General features: G+C 42.4%; 1 protein-coding gene across 1 annotated transcript; it reads left to right on the forward strand.

Moving 5' to 3' along the window:
* Positions 1-546: 546 nt before the first annotated feature.
* Positions 547-4,684, forward strand: GJD4 (gap junction protein delta 4; the record flags this gene model as incomplete). Its single annotated transcript, XM_079538582.1, has 2 exons — positions 547-610; positions 3,498-4,684. 2 exons carry the CDS (start codon positions 547-549, stop codon positions 4,682-4,684), a joined length of 1,251 nt encoding a protein of 416 aa, XP_079394708.1.
* Positions 4,685-20,601: the final 15,917 nt, after the last annotated feature.

Below are 20,601 nucleotides of genomic sequence, written 5' to 3' on the forward strand. Positions count from 1 at the left end.
GCTAAACAGAAAGTTGCTTTCAAATACAGCGGTGCTCGTTCTTTTGCCACCCTTTTCTGTCCCTTTCTCCATCTGTATTTCTCTGGGGAAAGAGGCCTCATTTAATTCCTGGTCCATGTTTTTCTTCCCTTTCCCCAGTCCCTGCCTTTCACCACTGAAACATCTCAGCAATGCCAGGAGGCTGGTATGCCCCAGGAGGTTAAGAATAGTCTACAATGGGAAAGATCCCTCCTGTTGTTGTTCGTCTGCTTGCAGTTGTCTGGACAGAGGATCCACGAAAGAGGTAAGTGCAGTGGGATCTGAACAGCCAAAGCTTTTCCAAGGCAGATTTAAACCCCTGGGAAGATTTGTTCCCATAATCAGAACTATCAGCCTTGTTCAAATCATCAAAGCAATCCAGCACCAGTAACACTGTTTGGGCTTCATTTCTTGCTTTTATCTTTGATGCTTATCAAATTTATTTCTTCTTTCTTTATTCTCTAAGTTTGACCTACTTGGGAAATGCCAAACCAGCTGAGCCATCAGGAGCTGTGAATCTGATCCAACATGGAACACTGGGACTCGCTGGGATTTTTGGTTGTCACTCTCAATTATAATGTGACAATTATAGGTGAGTACTTTAAAACCACTCTGCTCTTTCTTTTGCTGCTCCGAGCCTGAAGCTAAGTAAATGTCCACTAGATTGGACAACTGAGCATTGACATTGGTCTTCCACTTTGATTTCTAGTTATGCTTTTGTGACCTTTGAACAAGAAATTATTATTTGCATATGTGATGTAAAAGTGGTCAATGTGTTTCTTTTTTTTTTAAATTGACTCCTACTTCCTCTCTGATGGACATTTTCTGAGCTTTAGGAAAGAATTCTGGCACACTTTTCAAATTTGGCTTTTGATGCCCAAACTTCACATCAGCTGTAGGGAATGTTGTATGGATTGTTGTGAAAACACTCAAAAATAATTCTTCATTAAGAAGGCAAAAAGCTTCTCTTTTACAGGAAGACATTTGCCTGTGGTTAATTACCATATTATGCTTATTCTTCTTCATTTTTATAAATGAGTAAAGTTCACATGCATTAAAAATAAACAGAAAACAAACAAGTACAGTCTGTTTTTTGGCAGCAAACAGGGGGGTGAGTGATTCTTTTCTTCTTATTTAAATAAGACATCCTCCCTCTTCCACAGGCTGCTTGGAGTGAAGTGTGAGTCAGAAAAAACCTCTTCAGTCCCACCTTCACTCCCACCACGGGCAGGGGCTGCAGCTTGTGCTGTGTGCTGCAGGGGCAATGAGGACTGAGCCATTGGGGAAGGTGATAGCTGGAGGGTTCTCTCTAAAATGAATGTCATACTGAACTGCTTCCTAAGGAGCCATTGATTTTTTTTTTTAAACAGCACTCCCTATTGTACATGTTCTAATTAAAAATGGATAGGGAAATGGCATGTAGTATCTTGATCTTAATTAACAAATGTGCTTCAAACACTCTGAGGTCCTCACAGGGAAAAAATGCAACCTCAGTATGAGGCATCGCTTTCTAAAGATGATGCTTCTTTACAGCTGGTGGTTTTTATTGGCCAACACTGCCAAAAACAGGGCAACAGCACAGCCTGCACAACAAAATACAAGGAGCTGAAAATACAGCAAAACCACTGCTAAGTTTCAAGTGATTAAAGATGAAATGGGAAGGCCTCCATTTATTTAGATAGTACATTATTTTGCCTGGAGCAGCAGGCTTCTGTGAGTGCAGTTTTACTGACCCAATCCCGTAATCTGTCCATTAGCCACTGAGGGTTTAAATGGGGCATTCAAGTTGTATGTTCCATGTGATAATAGATATTAAATAATACTACAGAAAAATGTGGACAATTAAGATTTTTACCAACTACAGAGAAATTGTTCCATCGGAAATGGCAAAAAATGTTGTTCAAGACAATACTTGTAAAAAACTGTGTATTTCATAGAAAAAAAAGAGTTTGGGGATCTGATCTTCTAAAATACTTTCAGGATATGCACTGGTGCTGTTTCACAAATTTTGTGCATGTGAGATGTACAATCACTATTTGTGATTTAAGGTATCCAGTGCATTTCTCAACTGTTAACCGCACACGGCACGGCTTCCACGTAGTGGTAGAGTTGCCATTTGTGCATCTACTTCTTAGCTTTTTCTTTTGATTTGAACAATCAATTCCTTCAAGTACATAATTAAACTCATTGCTCTTTTCTGTTTGTTTTGTGTGTTTGTGTGGTTTTTGTTGTTCCTAATTTTTTTTTTCTTTTTCTTTTCTTTCTTTTTTACTTTTTGACGTGTTTTAAAAATACATGAAACTAAAGCAGAGGATTGGTAAATTAAAAGAATTTTTCAAAACTGCATACAGAAGCAGTGACAGTACTCAAAAGGAAACTTGAGAAATTCAAGTGCTAAACTTTACTTCAAATGTTGAATTTTTCTGTGCATTTTTGTGTTTTGACCGTATAACAGATTGTTTTCAGACTTCTCAACCCAGCTCAGGAAAAGGACTCCTGTGTTAAAAATAGCTTTGCCATCCATACAGCGATTTCTGTAACTTTACCAAAAAACCTTTATGAAAAACCTACCCCATCCAAAACTCCTTCAAGAAACTCTCATGAACAACAAAGTCTCATTCTCAATATGTGACACGCAGGGTTACAGATCCTGATTTTTCAGTATTGCTGGCGTGATGGAATAAGGTTAAGTTTTGATCTCTCCCTGATTAAAACAACTGTTTGAAACAATTCAGTAAAAGACAAATAAAAGTGTATGGAAATGCCAGACCTGTAAGGCTTTACTTGGTGTTAATACAGGAGGGAGCTTTTGGTCTGAATGGAGAGAGACAGCATGCCAAGGTGCAGGATGATGGGGAGGTATGCTCAAGACAAGGCAACCAGAGAAGTAATACAGAGAAATGATGGGGTTCTTGTGTGAACACACAAATGCACATTTGTAGTACATTTTGAATAAGCTTCCTGGTAGCACCTGTTAGCTAGCTCATGAGTAAATACCAGTCTAGACACTGCAGTAAGCTTTACATATGATTTCATGGCCAAGATAAAGAACAAATGCTACATCGCTCAACAATTTTTGGGATCTACAGGAGTTTCATGCCATATTAGCTGATCAACATCAATACAGTACAAAAATCCAGGTGCAGAAGTATGAAACCAAGCAAAATGGGAATTCTCACACAATTCTTTTTTTACCAGATTTGGGCATGTTCAGAGTGTTACTGTTAGGCAGCATTTTCAGTTTGCGTGGCTTACTATATGTCAGACTCCTACACTGTCAAGTCTAGATGAAAGTTATGGAATATGCTGGCTAACACATTCACACAAGTTTCAGTCCCAGCCAAAACAGAGCCAAGGAGGTGCTTTTCAAAGAGGAAACCAACTTCAGAGGTATCCTTTCAAATGCATTGTATACAGAGAGCCTTCATCTACCTTCTCTCCTTCTAGTGCTCTACTCTTTTTCTTTTGTTCTCTTCTAGGAAAGATCTGGCTAATGCTGGTAGTTCTGCTGCGAATGGCAGTGGTGGTGTTAGCAGGCTATCCGCTCTATCAGGATGAACAGGAGCGCTTCGTCTGCAACACTCTGCAGCCTGGATGCTCCAATGTTTGCTATGACTTGTTCTCTCCCATATCTCACTTCAGGTTCTGGTTCATACAGACTGTGTCTATCTTGCTACCTTACACTGCATTCAGCGTTTATGTTCTGCACAAGGTAGCAATGTACATTGTAAGAAAGCACTGTTTGGTGCACGGGTGCAGAGGGAATAAGGGTTTATCAAACCCCAAAGACCTGAAGGAACGCTGTAGGAGTGATCTTGTCAATAGATTGGATTGTGATGTGGACAACCTAGGTGTCCTCAATTTTTCTGGGGCATACGCTGTTCATCTTTTTTTTAGGACACTGATTGAGGCTGCTTTTGCAGCTGCACAGTATTTCCTCTTTGGATTTTTTGTTCCCGAGCGCTTTTCCTGCTACCATTCACCTTGTACAAGCACAGTTGATTGCTACATCTCCCGGCCCACCGAGAAATCCATCATGATGGTTTTCATTTGGAGTGTCACCAGTCTGTCCTTTCTGCTCAGCCTTGCTGACCTTGTCTATGCTCTTCGGCAAATGACAGCAAGAAGCCAGAGGAACAAGCAGCTGGCCAACTCCCACAGAGAGAATGAGGGCCTTTTAAATATTCCCCCAGCACAGTCTGGTAGTTCTTCCTCTCCCCAAAATCAAGACTGCCAAGCACTGAATGGCAGCCAGACCAGCGACGGCTCCGGCTCACTTCTCTCTGAAGAGGAAGAGGAGGCTGCTCTTCATCCTGAAGAGGTCTCTCAGCAAGCTGCCAGCACTAACCTTAACAGCAACAGCCATAAGCCCTGTGTGTCAGGAGATCTTGCTGTTAAGCAGGATAGCATTGAAGAACACCTGTGTGCTGGTGACCAGCAAGGAACTGCATGCCAGCAAGTGAGACCTGGGCTCCAGCAAAGCTTCATTAAAGATACTGCCATGACTTTGAGACCTCAGATCAAGTCTCACCTTGGAGGTTCTTCCTCTGTAGTTCAGAGCAAGCTTTTAGGATACTGCCCTTCAGCTGAGCTAAAAAATCCTGATGCGCAATCAAATTATAGCAGTACTAGTTGCTTGAGATTGAAAAAGTCTGAATGGGTATAGAGCCCTGAGAGCACCCTATGCTTTGGCCAGCAGGACAGATTACTGTGCTCCTGAGGGGTGTCAGAAAATCACAAGGGCAGAGACTTGCTGCTTTGCTGTACGTGGCTAACCAAAGAAGGAGAAACAAACCTCCACTGAGCAGGAAGGAAAAGCTCAAATGAGAATTTAAAGGATATTGCATTAACTGAACTGTTTTTATGAAAATATAACACATTTACACTTTTCCAGCTGTGACTCTAAAAAGCTGTGGACGGTGACTGACCAGTTGTTCTAAGAGTTCATTTGTACAGTTGTTTGCTCTCACCTACTGCAACAGATTGAACTTAGGAAAGGTGTGACTTCCAAGCACAGTTGTATGTTGTCCACTTTCAAAGGGTTAGTTGATCTCCTCACAATCATAGAATCATAGAATCACAAGGTTGGAAATGACCTACAAGATCATCCAGTCCAACTGTCCTCTCATCACCATTGCCACCACAAGCACTAAACCACATCTCACAGCACGTCATCCAGGCACCTCTTGAACACTGCCAGGGACAGCAACTCTACCATCTCCCTGGGCAGCCATTCCAGTGCCTGACCACTCTGAGAGAAAAAGTTTTTTCTCATGTCCAACCTAAACCTCTTCTGATACAACTTGCAGCCATTTCCCCGGGTCCTGTTCATTGCCTGGGAGAAGAGGCCAAACCCCTCTTCACCCCAACCTCCCTTCAGGAAGTTGTAGAGTGCAGTGAGGTCTCCCCTGAGCCTCCTCTTCTGCAGACTAAACAATCCCAGCTCCCTCAGCTGCTCCTCATAAGGCTTGTGCTCCAGACCCCTCACCAGTTTTGCTGCCCTTCTGTGGACATGCTCCAGGGCCTCAATGTCTTTCCTGTAATGAGGGGCCCAAAACTGAACACAATACTTGAGGTGCAGAGATATAGTAATAAGCTCCCTAAACCCACTCTAAGAAAGGACAAAGCAAGAGTAGGTAACTAATAAAAATGATTGTGTTGTAGCAAAGAGTTAATATGCAAAGAAAGCCTGGATCTTAGATTTTTCTGTATTGAAGACCGCACCTGCACTCATTAGCAGCACCACAGCAGTACCTTCTCTGTCCCTGAGATCAGCTGGCACAGCCTGTCCATGTCTCTGTTACTCAGCTTCATGAACTCCAAAATGAGATGGCTACATGGTTGATTGCTGAGCTGCAGAGCTGCCCAGGAAGCAAGAAGCAGCAGCTTGACAGTGCGGGGCTGAGCTCCAGTGCCCTTGCCCTGGTATTACTTACTATGTGTGATTGTAGATCTACTAACAACATGTCTACAAAGTGTTACACCCTAATCTGAAATAGTCACGCTAGGCTCCCTATTTCAGCAGGGAGAATGATTCATCTGATCTGTCCCAGGCATCCCTTAGGTTAACGTGAGTCACCTTCTGGATGTACCTATTTCTACCATTATATGATTATCCCAGACCTGAGCTTAGGGAAAATGATTTCTAATCCCAGAGAAGGATATAGCAGCAAGATCTGTGCAAGTACTCACCCTCTGTAACTGACAGACACTAATCATTGGAAAACATGTCTAAATGGGGTGAATCACAGAATAACTTATTGCTGTCACGCTTTGTGCTTTCCTTCGATATGAATCCTTTTGCATTTACATAAGCGTGGTCCAGCAGCGAAGCACGGCAGTGTGTGAGCTGAATTTCCTCAAACCTGGTAAGTGAGTGTGGGCTGTAAGCTGTGTACACCCGCAGTGGGGGTGGGTGCAGAGCAGCACGTGCTTGGGGAATGCACAGGAGAGCCTTTACACAGACTGCTCTGCAGGGTGACACAGTCTGGTGTCAGCAGCCTGAACTGGAGCAGTTCCCCTCTTAGACTTACGCAAAGAGAAAAGAAGCTGAGAACCAATTTGGCCCTCACTTTGCCATATAACATGTATCTAATGACTTAAAGGCTGGTTCCTCACCAGCAACAAGGGAAAACAGCTTTCACTTTTGTCCTGTTCTCTGCTGTGGATGCACATGCCTTTGGGACAGTCTGGTTCACAACTCTGTGTATCATTCCTCACACATACAAGGTAAAGATCAGCACTTAATGATCCCTTGCCTTCTCCATCCCTTCAGTAACTGGGAAGCTTACTGGATGGCAGAATTTACTTTTGTAAAGTACCTTGCCAACCCTGAAGTGTGCTAAAGAAAGCCTTAATTGCTACTTTCTAAGCAATGTTTTCCCCTTCATTAGTTGTGTTTGTTTCTTTTATCATGTGTGCTTGCTGTATGTTTTGTCATTTCCAGGGCAGAAGTGGCATTAATTATTAAATTTATCATAGGCAGAAAAACATTAAATATTTAAATTCCTCATCCTCCAAAGCCTCTGTAATGGGGTGCGTGCTGATTACCCACACCAGAACTAAAGACAGCAACAATGAGACCTTTTGTGATTCACTGCCTCTCCTCAGCTGTGAGGAGCAATGGAAGGAACAAACGTGGATTCAGGCTGTCGTGTACATCCCTCGGTGAGAGATATAAAAAGGATGGGATAAATAATAAATGTACTGTGGCTGGACACAGTTTGCTTATTTGTGTCCTTAGCTAGACATCTTTTAGAGCCTCATTTCCAATAGAGAAAATGTTCTTTGTGTCTGGAATAGAAAGTGAAATGAGTGAAAATCTCCCTTGTTCTGTTTGTGGTTTCTGGTCTTGAAACTGTGGCCTGAGTTTGTGTTATTCAGCTGCAGGGCCTGGTGCAGCCATCAACTGCTAACATAAACACCTGTGCACTGACACTGCAGGATTCGTATGGTACATGAGGGAATAGATACTTCTGGCATCAACCACTCACTCCTTAGGGAATGTCTCCGAGTCTTCTAATAATTCTTTGCAAGTTTTGTTTATTAAATTATGAAGGCGTGGTTTTACAAAGCTGGATGGATTTATCAGCAAGGGAAGACCAAGGGAAGATGTGCAGAGACGTGTGTACTGTTCTGAGCTTCCTCAGCTCAAGCAAATTAGAAGACATTGCATCTGCAACTGGAAGGAGGAAATACTACAGACCTCTTTGAAAGAAGGAAGACAGGATCACTCCTCTCCTTCTATTCTCCTTATTTTCAGTATCACTGGTTGTTAAAGTACTATGATGATATGCTGATGTCATTGAAAGAGAATAAAGGAGTAATAGGTGTAGAGCAAGGAAGTAACAAGATTTTATTCTACATAAGGCCCTATTCTACATAGGCCCTGGAACATGTTCAAAGAAGGGCAACGAAGCTGGTGAGGGGTCTGGAACACAGGCCATATGAGGAGAGGCTGAAGGAGCTGGGATTGTTCAGCCTGGAGAAGAGGAGGCTCAGGGGAGACCTTATTGCTCTCTATAACTTCCTGAAGGGAGGTTGTAGTGAGCTGGGGGTCGGCCTCTTCTCTCGTGTCATTAGTGATAGGACCAGGGGGAATGGTTTCAAGCTACGCCAGGGGAAATTCAGGCTGGACATGAGGAAGTATTACTTTTCAGAAAGGGTGGTCAGGCACTGGAATGGACTGCCCAGGGAGGTGGTGGAATCACCGAGCCTGGGGGTGTTCAAGGAAAGACTGGATGTTGTGTTGAGGGACATGGTTTAGTAGGAGCTATTGGGAATAGGTGAATGGTTGGACTGGGTGATCTTTTAGGTCTTTTCCAACCTTAGTGATTCTATGATTCTATGATTCTATGATAAGCAAAGCTTTAGTGTTCAGACATTACTTTGTACTCAGAAGAATATCGCAAAACCTGCTTGTTAAAGTTTGCTGTGCATCTTTATATCTCTTCTTAACCCAGCTACTCCAGAAGAGGCATTTCTGCCTGACCATACCACTCTCCTACCTCTGCCCTCAGGAGGCTCTGTTGCTCTGGTACTCTAGCAGGATGTTGCAGACCTGCACCTTCTGCGTTCTGTATGCACTAAACCAAGTATCTCTGGGAGTTTGGACAGTGTCAGCATGATTAAGAAACAACAGCAATGCATCAGTTCTATTTCTCAATATTAAATAAGATAGGTTTTAAAAAGCTGTTTCTGAACAATTTTTTTCTTTTGCTTTGTTTTACTTTGAAATATGTTTCTTAGTACCAAAATAAAAGCCAAATCCCAAGAGTCAAGCAGCTATAATCACTTTCTTTCTTCACTCTCTATGTTGGGTCACTTTGGTTTACTCTCAGCAGCACAGTGGAAAGCTATGACACTATTCTCTTGTGAAGTACACTGCAGGCAGGTGTCTGGGGAATGCATAATTTCCCTTCATCAGCGGTTGCTCTCCATGAGTCTCTCAGTTCAGACTATGATAAGTGTTAAATCTGAAGTTAACACTGCAGAGAGATCCTTAGTGTATTCTTTCAAGTTATTAAAATTATCTGCCCTTTTGTGATACATCGTTATTGCAGTGATTATCTTTCTAGTAGGGATCATTAAAGAGGATATTAATTGCACATAATTTTATTTTAATGTCATTATTACAATGAAGAACAGATAAATTATTACTGCTTGTAGTATTTTAAGATGATAAAAAAATGCATCTCCAAAATTAGGAAAGTTGAGTAGTTGAAAGACTGTTCTTCAGCTTCTGTCTTTTGTACTGCTCTTAATAGCCTGTGTTCAGCTGATAGGGAAGTCATTTTACAGTGCTCCTACACTGTAATTGAGTTGCTAAAATATTCTGCAAATTTGATGGTTTCTGTTCAAAGTCATAGCATGAACTCTTGGTTTGCGGTAATTCTGGAAAATGAGTTTGGCAAGGCAGAAATCTGATCAAAAAGAATGAATGGTATCTTTACGATTTGTATTATCTACCATGCAAGCATCCAGATCGCAATCACATAGCCTTGTCTGCTAGCTTTGGCCTTTCCTTCTCCCACTTCTGTTTTCTTTTAATAGGACAAGAGGTGATGGCCTTACATTGCTACAGGGGAGATTCAGGATGGATATTAGGAAAGATTTCTTCTCAGAAATGGTGAAGCATTGGCACAGGCTGCCCAGGGAGCTGGTGGGGTCACCATCCATGGAGGTGTTCAAGAAATGTGGAGATGTGGCACTGAGGGACACAGTTCTGTGGGCAGCGTGGATCAACAGCTGGACTACGTGATCTTAGTTGTCCTTTCCAACCTTCATCGTTCTATGATTCTTCCATTTGGGTTGGACAAGCAGCATATTCCAGACCTCCAGATCTCCACATTATTAGCAGTGACTTAATTACAAGATTTCTCATACAGTGCTAACCCATAGAATCATAGAACCCAATGGCTGCTTTCTAAACCTGCGCCATTCACAACATAGAAATGTCTCCGATTCAGGATCTGCAGCTAGTTTGGAGTACTGGGTTAGCTTTGATAGACAATTTACTGAGTGAAGATGATGGCAGACTGAGCTTTTCTTTAGTTCATATAAGGTGCCCTCAAAGAAGAGGGTGGAGGCCCACACTCAGAAATCCTCCACTTCTAGCTTTCCTATATGCATAACTTTTATCTTGCCTATGAGACTTTAAGCATCACTCACCAGGGTGTATTTTGGGGATTTTCTCTCTCTGAAATTGCTGCTTTTGGCAAAGAAATAATCATAATGATAGAAACAGAAAACTACGTGCTGGTAGAATGACTTTCTGCATTCTCCTCTGGTTTTCCTCCTTTTCTTAGCCATAGTGTGCAATATGGAAATAAAACAACAACAGGATATAATGTTTCTAGAGCCCACTCTAGAAACAAGTCTTGCTAAGCAATGCCTTCCTTGTCCTCACAGACGAGATGCCCAACCTTCCTGCATTGGAAGATCATACACACTGTGATCACTCCTTGTTTCTGGCATCTGCTTTTTCCTGAATCTCTATGCTGTCCTTGAAAGGCTAGAAAAAATATTCAGAAGCAGGCAGACGGGCAGCACATTGGCTACAAAAATCCACACTTTTCTCCTGCTTCAGCAAGCCTCTTCCTAAAGATATGTGAACATAAACTTGGAATATAGCTAACACAATTTATGGAATGTGGTGCACCAATAGATAGCTGTTCACACAGCTTCACCAGAGACTTTCACATATTCCTTCATGCACAGTCTAGGAAAGATCCCAATCTTTCTTCTGACTGGAGAAAACAACAGAATTTGAACTGCAGCAAATTTTATGCTCCTGTGGAGAGTAACACTATTTGATATTCAAAAGACTAAATTAAGAAATGATCTGAACAAAGCATTTTAGTGTGTGGCTTGTTTGTTTTTTTTGCATTGAAAATGGAGGTGGCAACAACTGTCAGCTTCCTAGCCTGGGACTGATACACACAGCTCTTTCAGCTCAGAAAAAGTCTGTCTCAATTTTCATGGTCTATTGCAATAGAAACCATGCAAGCGTGTGAATAAAGAAGAAATAATTTATCAAAAAATCTAGACAAATTACCTGTGTCTCTATGTCTGAGAGATATATTTTATCAGCTTTAGTCACAAGAACAACCACGAGACAACCTTTAAAACAACAGTGTCGTGGTTCGTATTTATTTGGCTTTTGTACTTCACCAGAAATTCTTAAAATGTTACCAACTTGATTTTAACTTGGTGGTTGGGATTTCATTCCTCCTCAGGACAATATTTCTCCCTCCACCTCCCCCCCAAAAAAAAGATCTGTTGCTACAGTAGATTTATTCCTAGATGAGATTCCTAAAATATTTCTAAAAAGATCTGTCCCAAAAACAATTTGGCTTAATATATTTTACCTCTTGAAAATCTTTTGTCTGGCATGACCCAAAGTGCCTATGAACTGAAGACAGAGGTCTGGTTTCAGCGAAGCTCTTAGGCTGCTTACTTCTGTTCTAACACCTGTGGACAGCACTGGGCAATGCTTCTTGCTTCTCCCTCGGTACAGGTGGGTTCCACGAAGCAGAAGAAAAGAAGACTTTTCTCAGTACTCCCAGCTGCATCCCACATGGGGCTGCCAGATCACAACTCAAAAAGCAGCAAGCTACAGCCTTCACTGTCTAGCAGCACTACAGCTCCCACCATTTCCAGGTTCTTTTGCAATCTGTGCTTCCAGAAATGAGGCAGAACTTGTTTACCAGCCTGCCTGTGTTGCTGCACTGATTGTATCTGACTCTGTGGGCATACAACCCACCAGCAGAAGCCAGCCAGTGCTATGCAGTTACCAAAGAAACTTCCTGGTATTTAAGAAGTCGGTTACCCAAGAAGCAGGGAAAAAAATGACGATAAACATGTTTTTTACCTACACAGAGAGCATTCCCTTTGTTGCTTTTCCCCTTGTGGCCTGAATTGATCCCTTCCCTCCTTTCCCTGTATTATGTGAATATTTTGGGGTGAGGTGAGTGTTCTTAAGAGTGTTCAAGCAAGATAAGATACATATATACCCTATCCTGCTCTTCCAGCCCCTCCAACTTTGTCCAGTCATGCCTCAGTCCATGCTAAGTCTATTTCCCAGAAGGGATTTCAGCACCTTCCTTTGCTGTGGCCTTGGCATTAGCTTACACTGACTGCTTTCTGTCCATCCAGTGCTGCCTCTTAGTATTTTGCATTTAACTGTTAATCTGGGGAAAGAGGCTCTGATTTTATACCTCAGTACCCAGTAACTGGAAACAAATGCTATCAGGAAGGGTGGGTGTGTTGACAAAACTTACTTAAGTCCACAGAGAACAGGAAGGGGGAATTCCTCTGCTGTGGTTACAGACCTCGTGGAGATCTGGGATGACTTAAGTTGGCTCAATTGGCCAGGCTTATATCTGTGAGAAAAACCTTTGCAAAAGCTGCTTTAGACATCTGTACAAACTCCAGCACAGGCCAAGAAGCATTACTATCACAAAATCCACCCAAAAACAGCCCTGCAAGCATGAGAGGATTTTGAAAACACTCTTTCATGGATTTTCCCATTAGACTGAATTCACTTTGCTGTTACATCTGTGTCAGCTGTCCAAGTGCTTAGGCAGGCAGCTGTCAATCTTGCTTTGGAGACTGATCTTAAAGAACAAAGGGGGCTTTGTCCTTCTTTTAAAGATTTATGTATTATTTAGGGGCAAACACATGGTGGTATTAGTCTGAAGAGGTCTACAGCTGGGAAGACTTTTCATTACTTTGACTATTTTTCATAAAAAACAAGTATCTGTGCCTCGCTGTGAGGTGCCAAGTTCCCTTAAACCCTGTGCACACAGGAGACAGAGTCCCATCTGTCAGACACCTACTGACCATGAGGAACAGACAGCATGTGGGTGTTTTTGGAAATGGAGTGCTTCCTCTTGGCTCGCAGTCCTGTGTGAGTAAGGACAGGAGAGTTTAAAGCCCACAGATCTGGTGCCCAGCCCAGGCTGCACCCCCATTGCTTTCCTCCTCCCCTGTGCCAAACCATGTTGCAAAGTAGGGGTTAGGGTCAAGCAGCACATTAGGGGACTGCATCCACAGTGAGGACAGTTCTCAGGTAGTGCTTAAAAAGGCCAAACTTGTGTGCAGGACCTCCATTCCTCACTGCTCTTTGCTCTTTATCAGTGCTTAGCTATTTCAATTAATAGTGTTTCACCAAACATTATGTCGAATCGTGTTAATATTTTATTTGAACATATTTGCTGCTCTCTAGAGGAACTGTTGGAATTTACATGGTTTAAAGATACGCTTAAGCACTTTAAGCCAGCCTACAGTTTGGATAAGTGAAGAAAATTGAAGAAGCAAACAGAAATAAAACCAATAGCCTCCCTAAATGCCTCAAAATAAATTTTGAAGTGTAAAATACAGAATAAAGAACTAATTTACTGCAAAGAATAATAAAACAAGCAAACAAACAAGAACAACAGAGCATGGATATCATTACAGATATGGAAACAGCCAAAAAAGATGACACTAAAATGACACATTTTAAGTAATCAATCAAAGATCCCATTAAGAATAACCACTCCCAAATCCCCAGAATCAATGTACTGAGTGCTCCTGAGTGGGTCAGAGGCCGCTGGCTGAGAAGCTTCCTCTCCATTGAGCAGTCAAAACTGGAAGTTGTACTAGCTCATGCAAAGGCATGATACAGCCCCAAAAATGGAGGAAACAGCAATTAGAGAATGTATCAGTGAAAAACTCAGATGTTACAACAGATCTGTAACAGATAAAAAGAATTGCCAGACTCTCAGGGCAGGATTCAATTCAAGTAGCCACCTACATTTCAGTGCCTATCTGCGAGGGAGGTGCCCACACTCCCACCACTGCTACATTAGTCCTGAGCTCAACTGTGTCCTTCACTAAGCGTGGCACTGGCAGGGGGAGAGATAAAGGAGTAAAAACTGAGAGTATGAAAATACCAAGAAATGTGTAAGCAATGATTAGAGCCAAAGGAGTGCTACTGTTGGGACTGCTGCCTTTTACCAAATGGGATACTGCTTTTGCTCAACCAAAGACAGAGAAAGCAGTCAGGAGAAAAGCATTGCTGTTGAGCTGAAATACCTTTTGTTGAACATTTTCTTGGTAGACTTAGGAGAAGAGCAGAAAAACAAAAGCACAGCAATCATAGATTTCAGAGATTTCCAAAAGGCATATTGCAGATCTCCGCTGCAGCATTCTGAAAACTTACACAATGCCACAGGAAGAACTGACACAAAGTCTAACATTCACAAGCACAGCCAATATTGGCACACACTGGCAGAGTTCTTGCAAGTTTCATGTGTATTGCTGCTAATAACTCACTTGAGAGGGACCACAGTTACACAAAAAGAAGCACTGTGGTGTTACAGGAATATGCTAAGAGATGTAATTACATAGATCAATTAATGCTTAAATAAAAACTAAAAGATTGTCCAGAATTGACAGAAATACACAATCAGCTATTATCAGGAAATACAGCATATCAGAGTCTGCCACTGCACTCACTGCTTTGAAAAATACTCAGACACATTGCACTATAGGAGATGTTAATTTAAAGTTTGCTGCCCAGTGTTTGTGGCCACTGACTGGAAATGATAACCAGCAGGAGTTTCATCAAGACAGTTTTTTCTTAAGGACAGAATATCATATCGCTTAATGTAGAATAGCATAGCCCTTTTCCAAGAGACTGCCACTATCTACATCTAACCTTATATTAAAAATCTGCGATTATTCAGTTGGGATTAAATCAGTATGGAATCTATACAAGTTGCTCTATGAATGTTCACAGATTTTTTTCTCTGTCGGCTTTTGAACCTTACAGAAAATTCTGTCCTGAGTAATTCTTCATTAAGTTCTTTTATGACACGCAGAAATACATATTTATATAGAATTCTATGCACATTTATTATATTTGTGTTTATATTTTAATACCTAATTCTAATCTCTCCTATTTTCCCAGAAGGAATTGCATGTGAAAGCACTGTGTAAATTTATGACTTAAGCCCTAATTCAGAAAAGCACTCTTGTTCAGACCAACATTTAAGCACATTCTTACTTTAAGCATCTTTTAAAATCTCACTGAAATCAATAGGAGTTTGGCATGCACTTAAATAGTCCCTGCCACCCTACATCTTATGATCCACTTCTATTCAAGAAAGCAATCAAGCACAAGTTTCTGAATCAGGATCTAAAGGTATTCTGTGAAAACCGTTTCTATTCCAAACCCTACTAATAAATTAGGGGTTTTGTGATTTTGTGCTTTTTTTGTTTTTGTTTTTCATTAGGAATGTATAACATGAATGTGCTTTACTTCATGTTAAGCTGCAAAGGCCCATTTTATACACTGCTTGTTAAATCAGATTCTAATGATTCTTTCCTTCATGCAAATCTTTCCTCTCATTCATGGATTGTATTTAAATTCTGCTCAGCTTGCATTCATGATGCCTTGTCAGTGATTTGCATTGCTCTGATGCGTTTGCCCCGGCTGCACCCCTCACTCACTTTGGCTTGAGAACATAGAAGCCATAAATAACTCTTCAGCCGCTAAAAACAACACACACAATTCTGGTACACTAATGAGCTGGAGGATGGCAGCAGCAAAACTCCTCGTGGGCCTCTGGTTTCCTGGGCTGACTATTCCTTACGCCCTGCTCTATGTCCTGGAAAACTGTGGTTTTCCTAATTACTACAGGCAAAATATTGCTTCCCTAGAGTTTTAGGGGGGGAAAAAAAAGTAATTTCAGCTTAAAGATCACAGTGGTGAAACTGTTGTGCACAGGAGCACATTGCTGCTGCCCAGCTCTGCGCTGCGGCTCCAGATGGCAGCAGCGTACAGGAGCATGGCGCAGAGCTGCAAGCCTGGAGCTGGATGGCAAATCGTCCCTCTCCTTCCAAAAAGCCAGGTTTCATTTTATTCCCACCCTACTTTTGGTCAGGCAGCCAAGGAAAGCATTTTGCTTCATAAGGCAAATTGCTGCATTCTTTGATTTACATCGAATGAGGCCATTCCCATTTCAGCCCCGGAGCAGCAGTGAGCGTGCCATGCCAGACATGCCTCCTGGGTAACCCTGGCTCATGGCACCAAAACGGCCATGTCTAATTCCAGAAGACGTGAAAATGGGACACTGTGGCTGATCTACAGACCTCTCTCGTGGGCCGCTTCAAGCAGAAATAATAACAAAGACTAACAAGCTTTCTATTAAAAGAAAAAAAAAAATTGGAGGTGTATTTTAGCAATTTGGAGGAAAGAACACACTGCTAACACATAAAGCATGTATGAAGCATCCCATAAATCATATAAAGTACAACAATGCTTGAAAAAGACGCATCTTCCTGTAACGCATATTAAAAAACATAGGCTGCGTGGGCTGGGGCAGAGGGCCCGGGGCTGTTGGAGCTATGAGAGAGGCGGGTAGCAACATGAGAACAGCCGCAGGCTCCTGCTGGAGCAGCGGAAGGGACGGTACTGCGGTGCAGGGATGGGGTGACGGGAACGCGAAGAGCAGAGGTGCGGGAAACGCGGCCCGGGATGCAGGCCGGCAGCAGAGCCGCGCCCTCCGCCTCTGGCTGCAGTTCCGCCCGCCGCCCAGCGGAGGGCGCTGCCGCACGGCGGTGACGCGGACGACGTGTCAGGGTGCGCTCGTAAAGTGCGCTGATCAGGGCCGGCAAGTCCAGGTTCTTCTAGACTTGGCACGTACACTTAATTAGCCCGAGTATTGCTGCAATTTTTGTCTCGCAAGAAGAAATTTGACTGTTAATTCACTGATGAATGTAAAGTGTTTTGAGATCCCAGATAAAGGGCTTGTGGGAGTGAGAAGGTGTTACATCAGCCTTCAAAAATCTCGGGTCGGCTCCTGACCTCAGGTACCAGTTTCTGGAGTGATTTGACTGTCCTTAATCACCTGCGATGATGGCTCCGCATTTTAATACCAGACACCGGGTATTTCCATTCCACCAAGCATTTAAGATGGGTGAACCCCTCTGCTGAACCAGTGAAATTCATATACCTGATTACAGTAATGACGGCCATTTGTAAGCGGCTAAATAAATAGAGCATTGCTAATCCGGTTCTCTTGAAGTCTGCCTGCGCAACCACGTTCAGGGATTCTGCCCTGTCTGATATTTCTCCCACAGACCATCATCTGTACAGCACTTTCCATACTCTCCTAAGGATCACCCTGTTTTTTCCATGGTGACATTTGCTGCCCAGCCTTTTGGAGTGTGGGAAGAAGAGGCGTGCCGTCTTTTCAGTACCGTTCAGTTTTGGTATAAAGGGGGAAAAAGAGGGAACATGGCCAGGATGGGAAACAGAAGGCGGCTGTTCCTCATCTGCAGCCTGCTAGGCCAGGGATGGGTAATTCCGCAATGCAAGAAGTGAGTACCTGGAGAAACAGAGTATGCCTTGAGCATGGCTCTGGGCACAAGGGCAGGAGCAAGACATGCTACTTTCGTGTTGTAACCAGCACTTTGGAAACTGGTTGCAATTCTATAAGCTGCTTTGCCTGTGCCACACTGAGCTTCCCTACAGCATGGTCTCAGCTGTAGGTGAGCTTTCACTCCAAGAGTATGTTACTTTTGTGTTTTTTTTCCTGTTTTCTGACTGTTCATCGTCACTATTTTTCCCAGTGTTATGTAGCCAGTGTACCTCATGTCAAATTTTATGCCCACATTTCTTATCCACACCTGTGAGACCTATTAAGACTGATTCATCACCTTGGAGAAACTCACTAATGGGTGAGCACCACAATATTTCGATTTTTAGATACTGCATTGGAGAAAAAGGAAAAAAAAAAAAAGACCCTTTGCGTACCAGTCTCAGCCTTCATAGGCCTTTCATTGCAGGAACTATAAAATATATCCCAGAATACTTGGCCACAATCACATTATTTCAATTTATAAGAATTTCCCTGTCCGAAGTCTTTTCCCTTTTGTGACAATTGCTTATCAAAGCTTCATAAAAGTTCTCCCAGAACCAGGGAAGTTTTGGAGCAGGTTGCAGACCATTTCCATTAGCTCCAGGGAAGGTGTCCCTCCCGAGTGCTCTGCAGCACACCTGGGCAGCTCTGCCTCTTTAAAAAGCCGGCAGGCAGCTGGGCTAGCTCCTTTGGAGGCCACGGGATTATTCAGTCATTGCAGCAGGAGGAGGCTAATCCATAGGATTTCCTTTTGGAGCAGGAACATGTAAAGGAGGGAAGGGTCCTGGAAAGGAAAGGAACGTTCAAAAGGTATTCTGCTTAATAGACAAGAAAAAAATCCCAACCCATGTTTCTCTGCTAGCTTAGCCACTCTCCTGAATTAAGCAGTTAAACCTTTCTGTGAGCTGTGGGAGGTTCTCGGTTGCCCCCTACCCAGCCCTCCAGTCGCTGCTGTTCAGGTTGTGCTGCGGAGCCACACCACTGATGATCGGGAGGCTCTCGTGGGCTGCTGTGGGTGTTGCTTCTGCCCACAGGTGAGCCAGTACCACGGGTGCCTGGAACCCTTCTGCTCTGTGAGAAGTGCTTGGCTCACTGTCTGCTGGGACTATTGTTAGCAGTTCTGTGGCAGTTCAAGGGAGATGGCAGGTTTACCATCAGACCTCGTAAATCAGTGTGCAACTCAATGCATGCATTGGTGTAGCTGTGGATTTATGTATCTTGTATACCAGGATGCCTTCCCCCCCTCCTTTCTTAGACATATAATCTATGCTGATTCACAAAAATTTCTTCTCCAGCACTGTTTCCCTGTGTTTGGGCTTCCAGCAAGTTAAATTCTATCTCATCTTTGTTTAACCTTTGTGTTACTGCTCAGTCAGTGCTTGGGCACTCATTAGTGCCCCGGTAGGCATCTTGGTAACCTAACTAGTTCTGAGACTGCTTCCCTGGCTGTGTTCACCTGCAGCACCTCTTTGCTGATTCCAGAGTAGGCTGAGCTACACAACTGAGCTACACAACTACTTCCTATCAGTTTCTGAGAAATGTTTTAATCTCAGCACCAACAGCACATCCCAGCAGTCTGCAAGAGACTTATCTAACAAACTCCCACCAAATAGTTTCAGCTTCCCTTCCTTGCTACATGCATGGGATTCCCCAGCAGAAAGAAAACCTTAACTGTAGCCCCACTGATAGTGGTAGGACTGCCTTGCTTTAAATGCTGTAACAACTATTAAAAGAAGGTTCCAGCAGCACAATATAGCTCACCTAAAGGAAAATACTAAGGTAAAACTGGCCTGTTTAAGCAACACAGGTCAGTATTCTGATTGACTGGTATATACACAGGCAGCAAGCACAAATCTCAGTGGAACATACTTTACAATCAAGAATTGAAAATTTTTCTCTCCCAAGAGTCAAAGATGGACATTTTCACTTCTTTTCATGATTTGGGTAACTCTGTAGAAGTGGAAGTCTCTATTGAGCCATGGGAACTTTGAAAGGGACACCAAATAATCAAGTCAGTGCTCAATGGAACACGGTTTTTCCCACAAATAATGATTGATATCTGTGTCATTAGCAGGGTAGCTGCCCATCTCTTACCATGATTGACAGGTTAATAAGGGACCTGGGGCTATCTTTTCACTGCTAACGCACAACCTAACCAATTGCTTTTAAATTATTGCTAATTCGACAGAATATAAGCAGAAGGCATAAAAATACCTGGAACAGAAAAACGTTTAATGTGGTTTTTTTACTCTTTGCATTCTCAGTGATCCTATTTTAGAAAAGAAATTAGGATTTAGATTCCTTTTTTTTTTCTTTTTCTTTTTTTTTTTTCTTTTTAAAGACACTCTGTTTTTTTTTTTTTTTAAAGAAAATCTTGCAGTTGTTCTTTGGTTCAATTAGGAGCAAAAGAGAAGGGAGTTTTGCAATGCAATTGTCCTGTAAAGGAAAATGTTTTAAATTGGGGAGATTATGTGAGCAGACCACCTGTAGGGCATTCATAGCTCTTTTCTATAATGCTCCAAGCCATGCCTTGCTGCCTGCAGTCTGGCTAACAATGCAGGGAAAAGCTGTTTAAAAGGCTGTTCTCCCTTTTCCCTCTGGTGTTCACTAACTGTTACAAGTCTTCCTCTTAAAATAAAGTAAAAAAAAAAAAAAAAAAAAAAAAAAAAAAAAGTCCCATGTCCCTTTAATTGAAGAACTTTAAGGCTCCATGGTGGCCAATTGGTCTGCAACGAGAGGAACCAGGCAGCAGGGAAAGAAACTTCAGACTATACATCACGTTTGGTGAAGAGAAAAGATCAAAGTTTTCCCAAACTCAAAAGAAACCAAGTTCCCTACAGATTAACCCTATTCATTTAGCTCCTCTTAAAGGAATGATGTTCTGAGCCACTGGGCAGACAGGTAAAAAGTTCAACAATTGCCAAAGCATTCTTCTGTTAATTCAACAGCCTTCTGCTCAAATAAATTAGCTTAGTCCTGACAGAAGAACAATGCCTTTTCTCTTGAAAAAGGACCATATTTGATATACAAAAGTTAAGTATGAAAGGTTAAGATGTTAGTTTAATCTGTTAAGGAGGGAGATCTAAGGAATTTCAAGTCACTGTTCTCCTGTAGTATGCGATGGATGAATTTAAAACATGAACCTTGTACACATGAGCGTGCATCCCTGCAA

This window comes from Tetrao urogallus (genome assembly GCF_951394365.1).
Source record: "Tetrao urogallus genome assembly, chromosome: 7".
Classification (NCBI taxonomy): Eukaryota; Metazoa; Chordata; class Aves; order Galliformes; family Phasianidae; genus Tetrao; species Tetrao urogallus.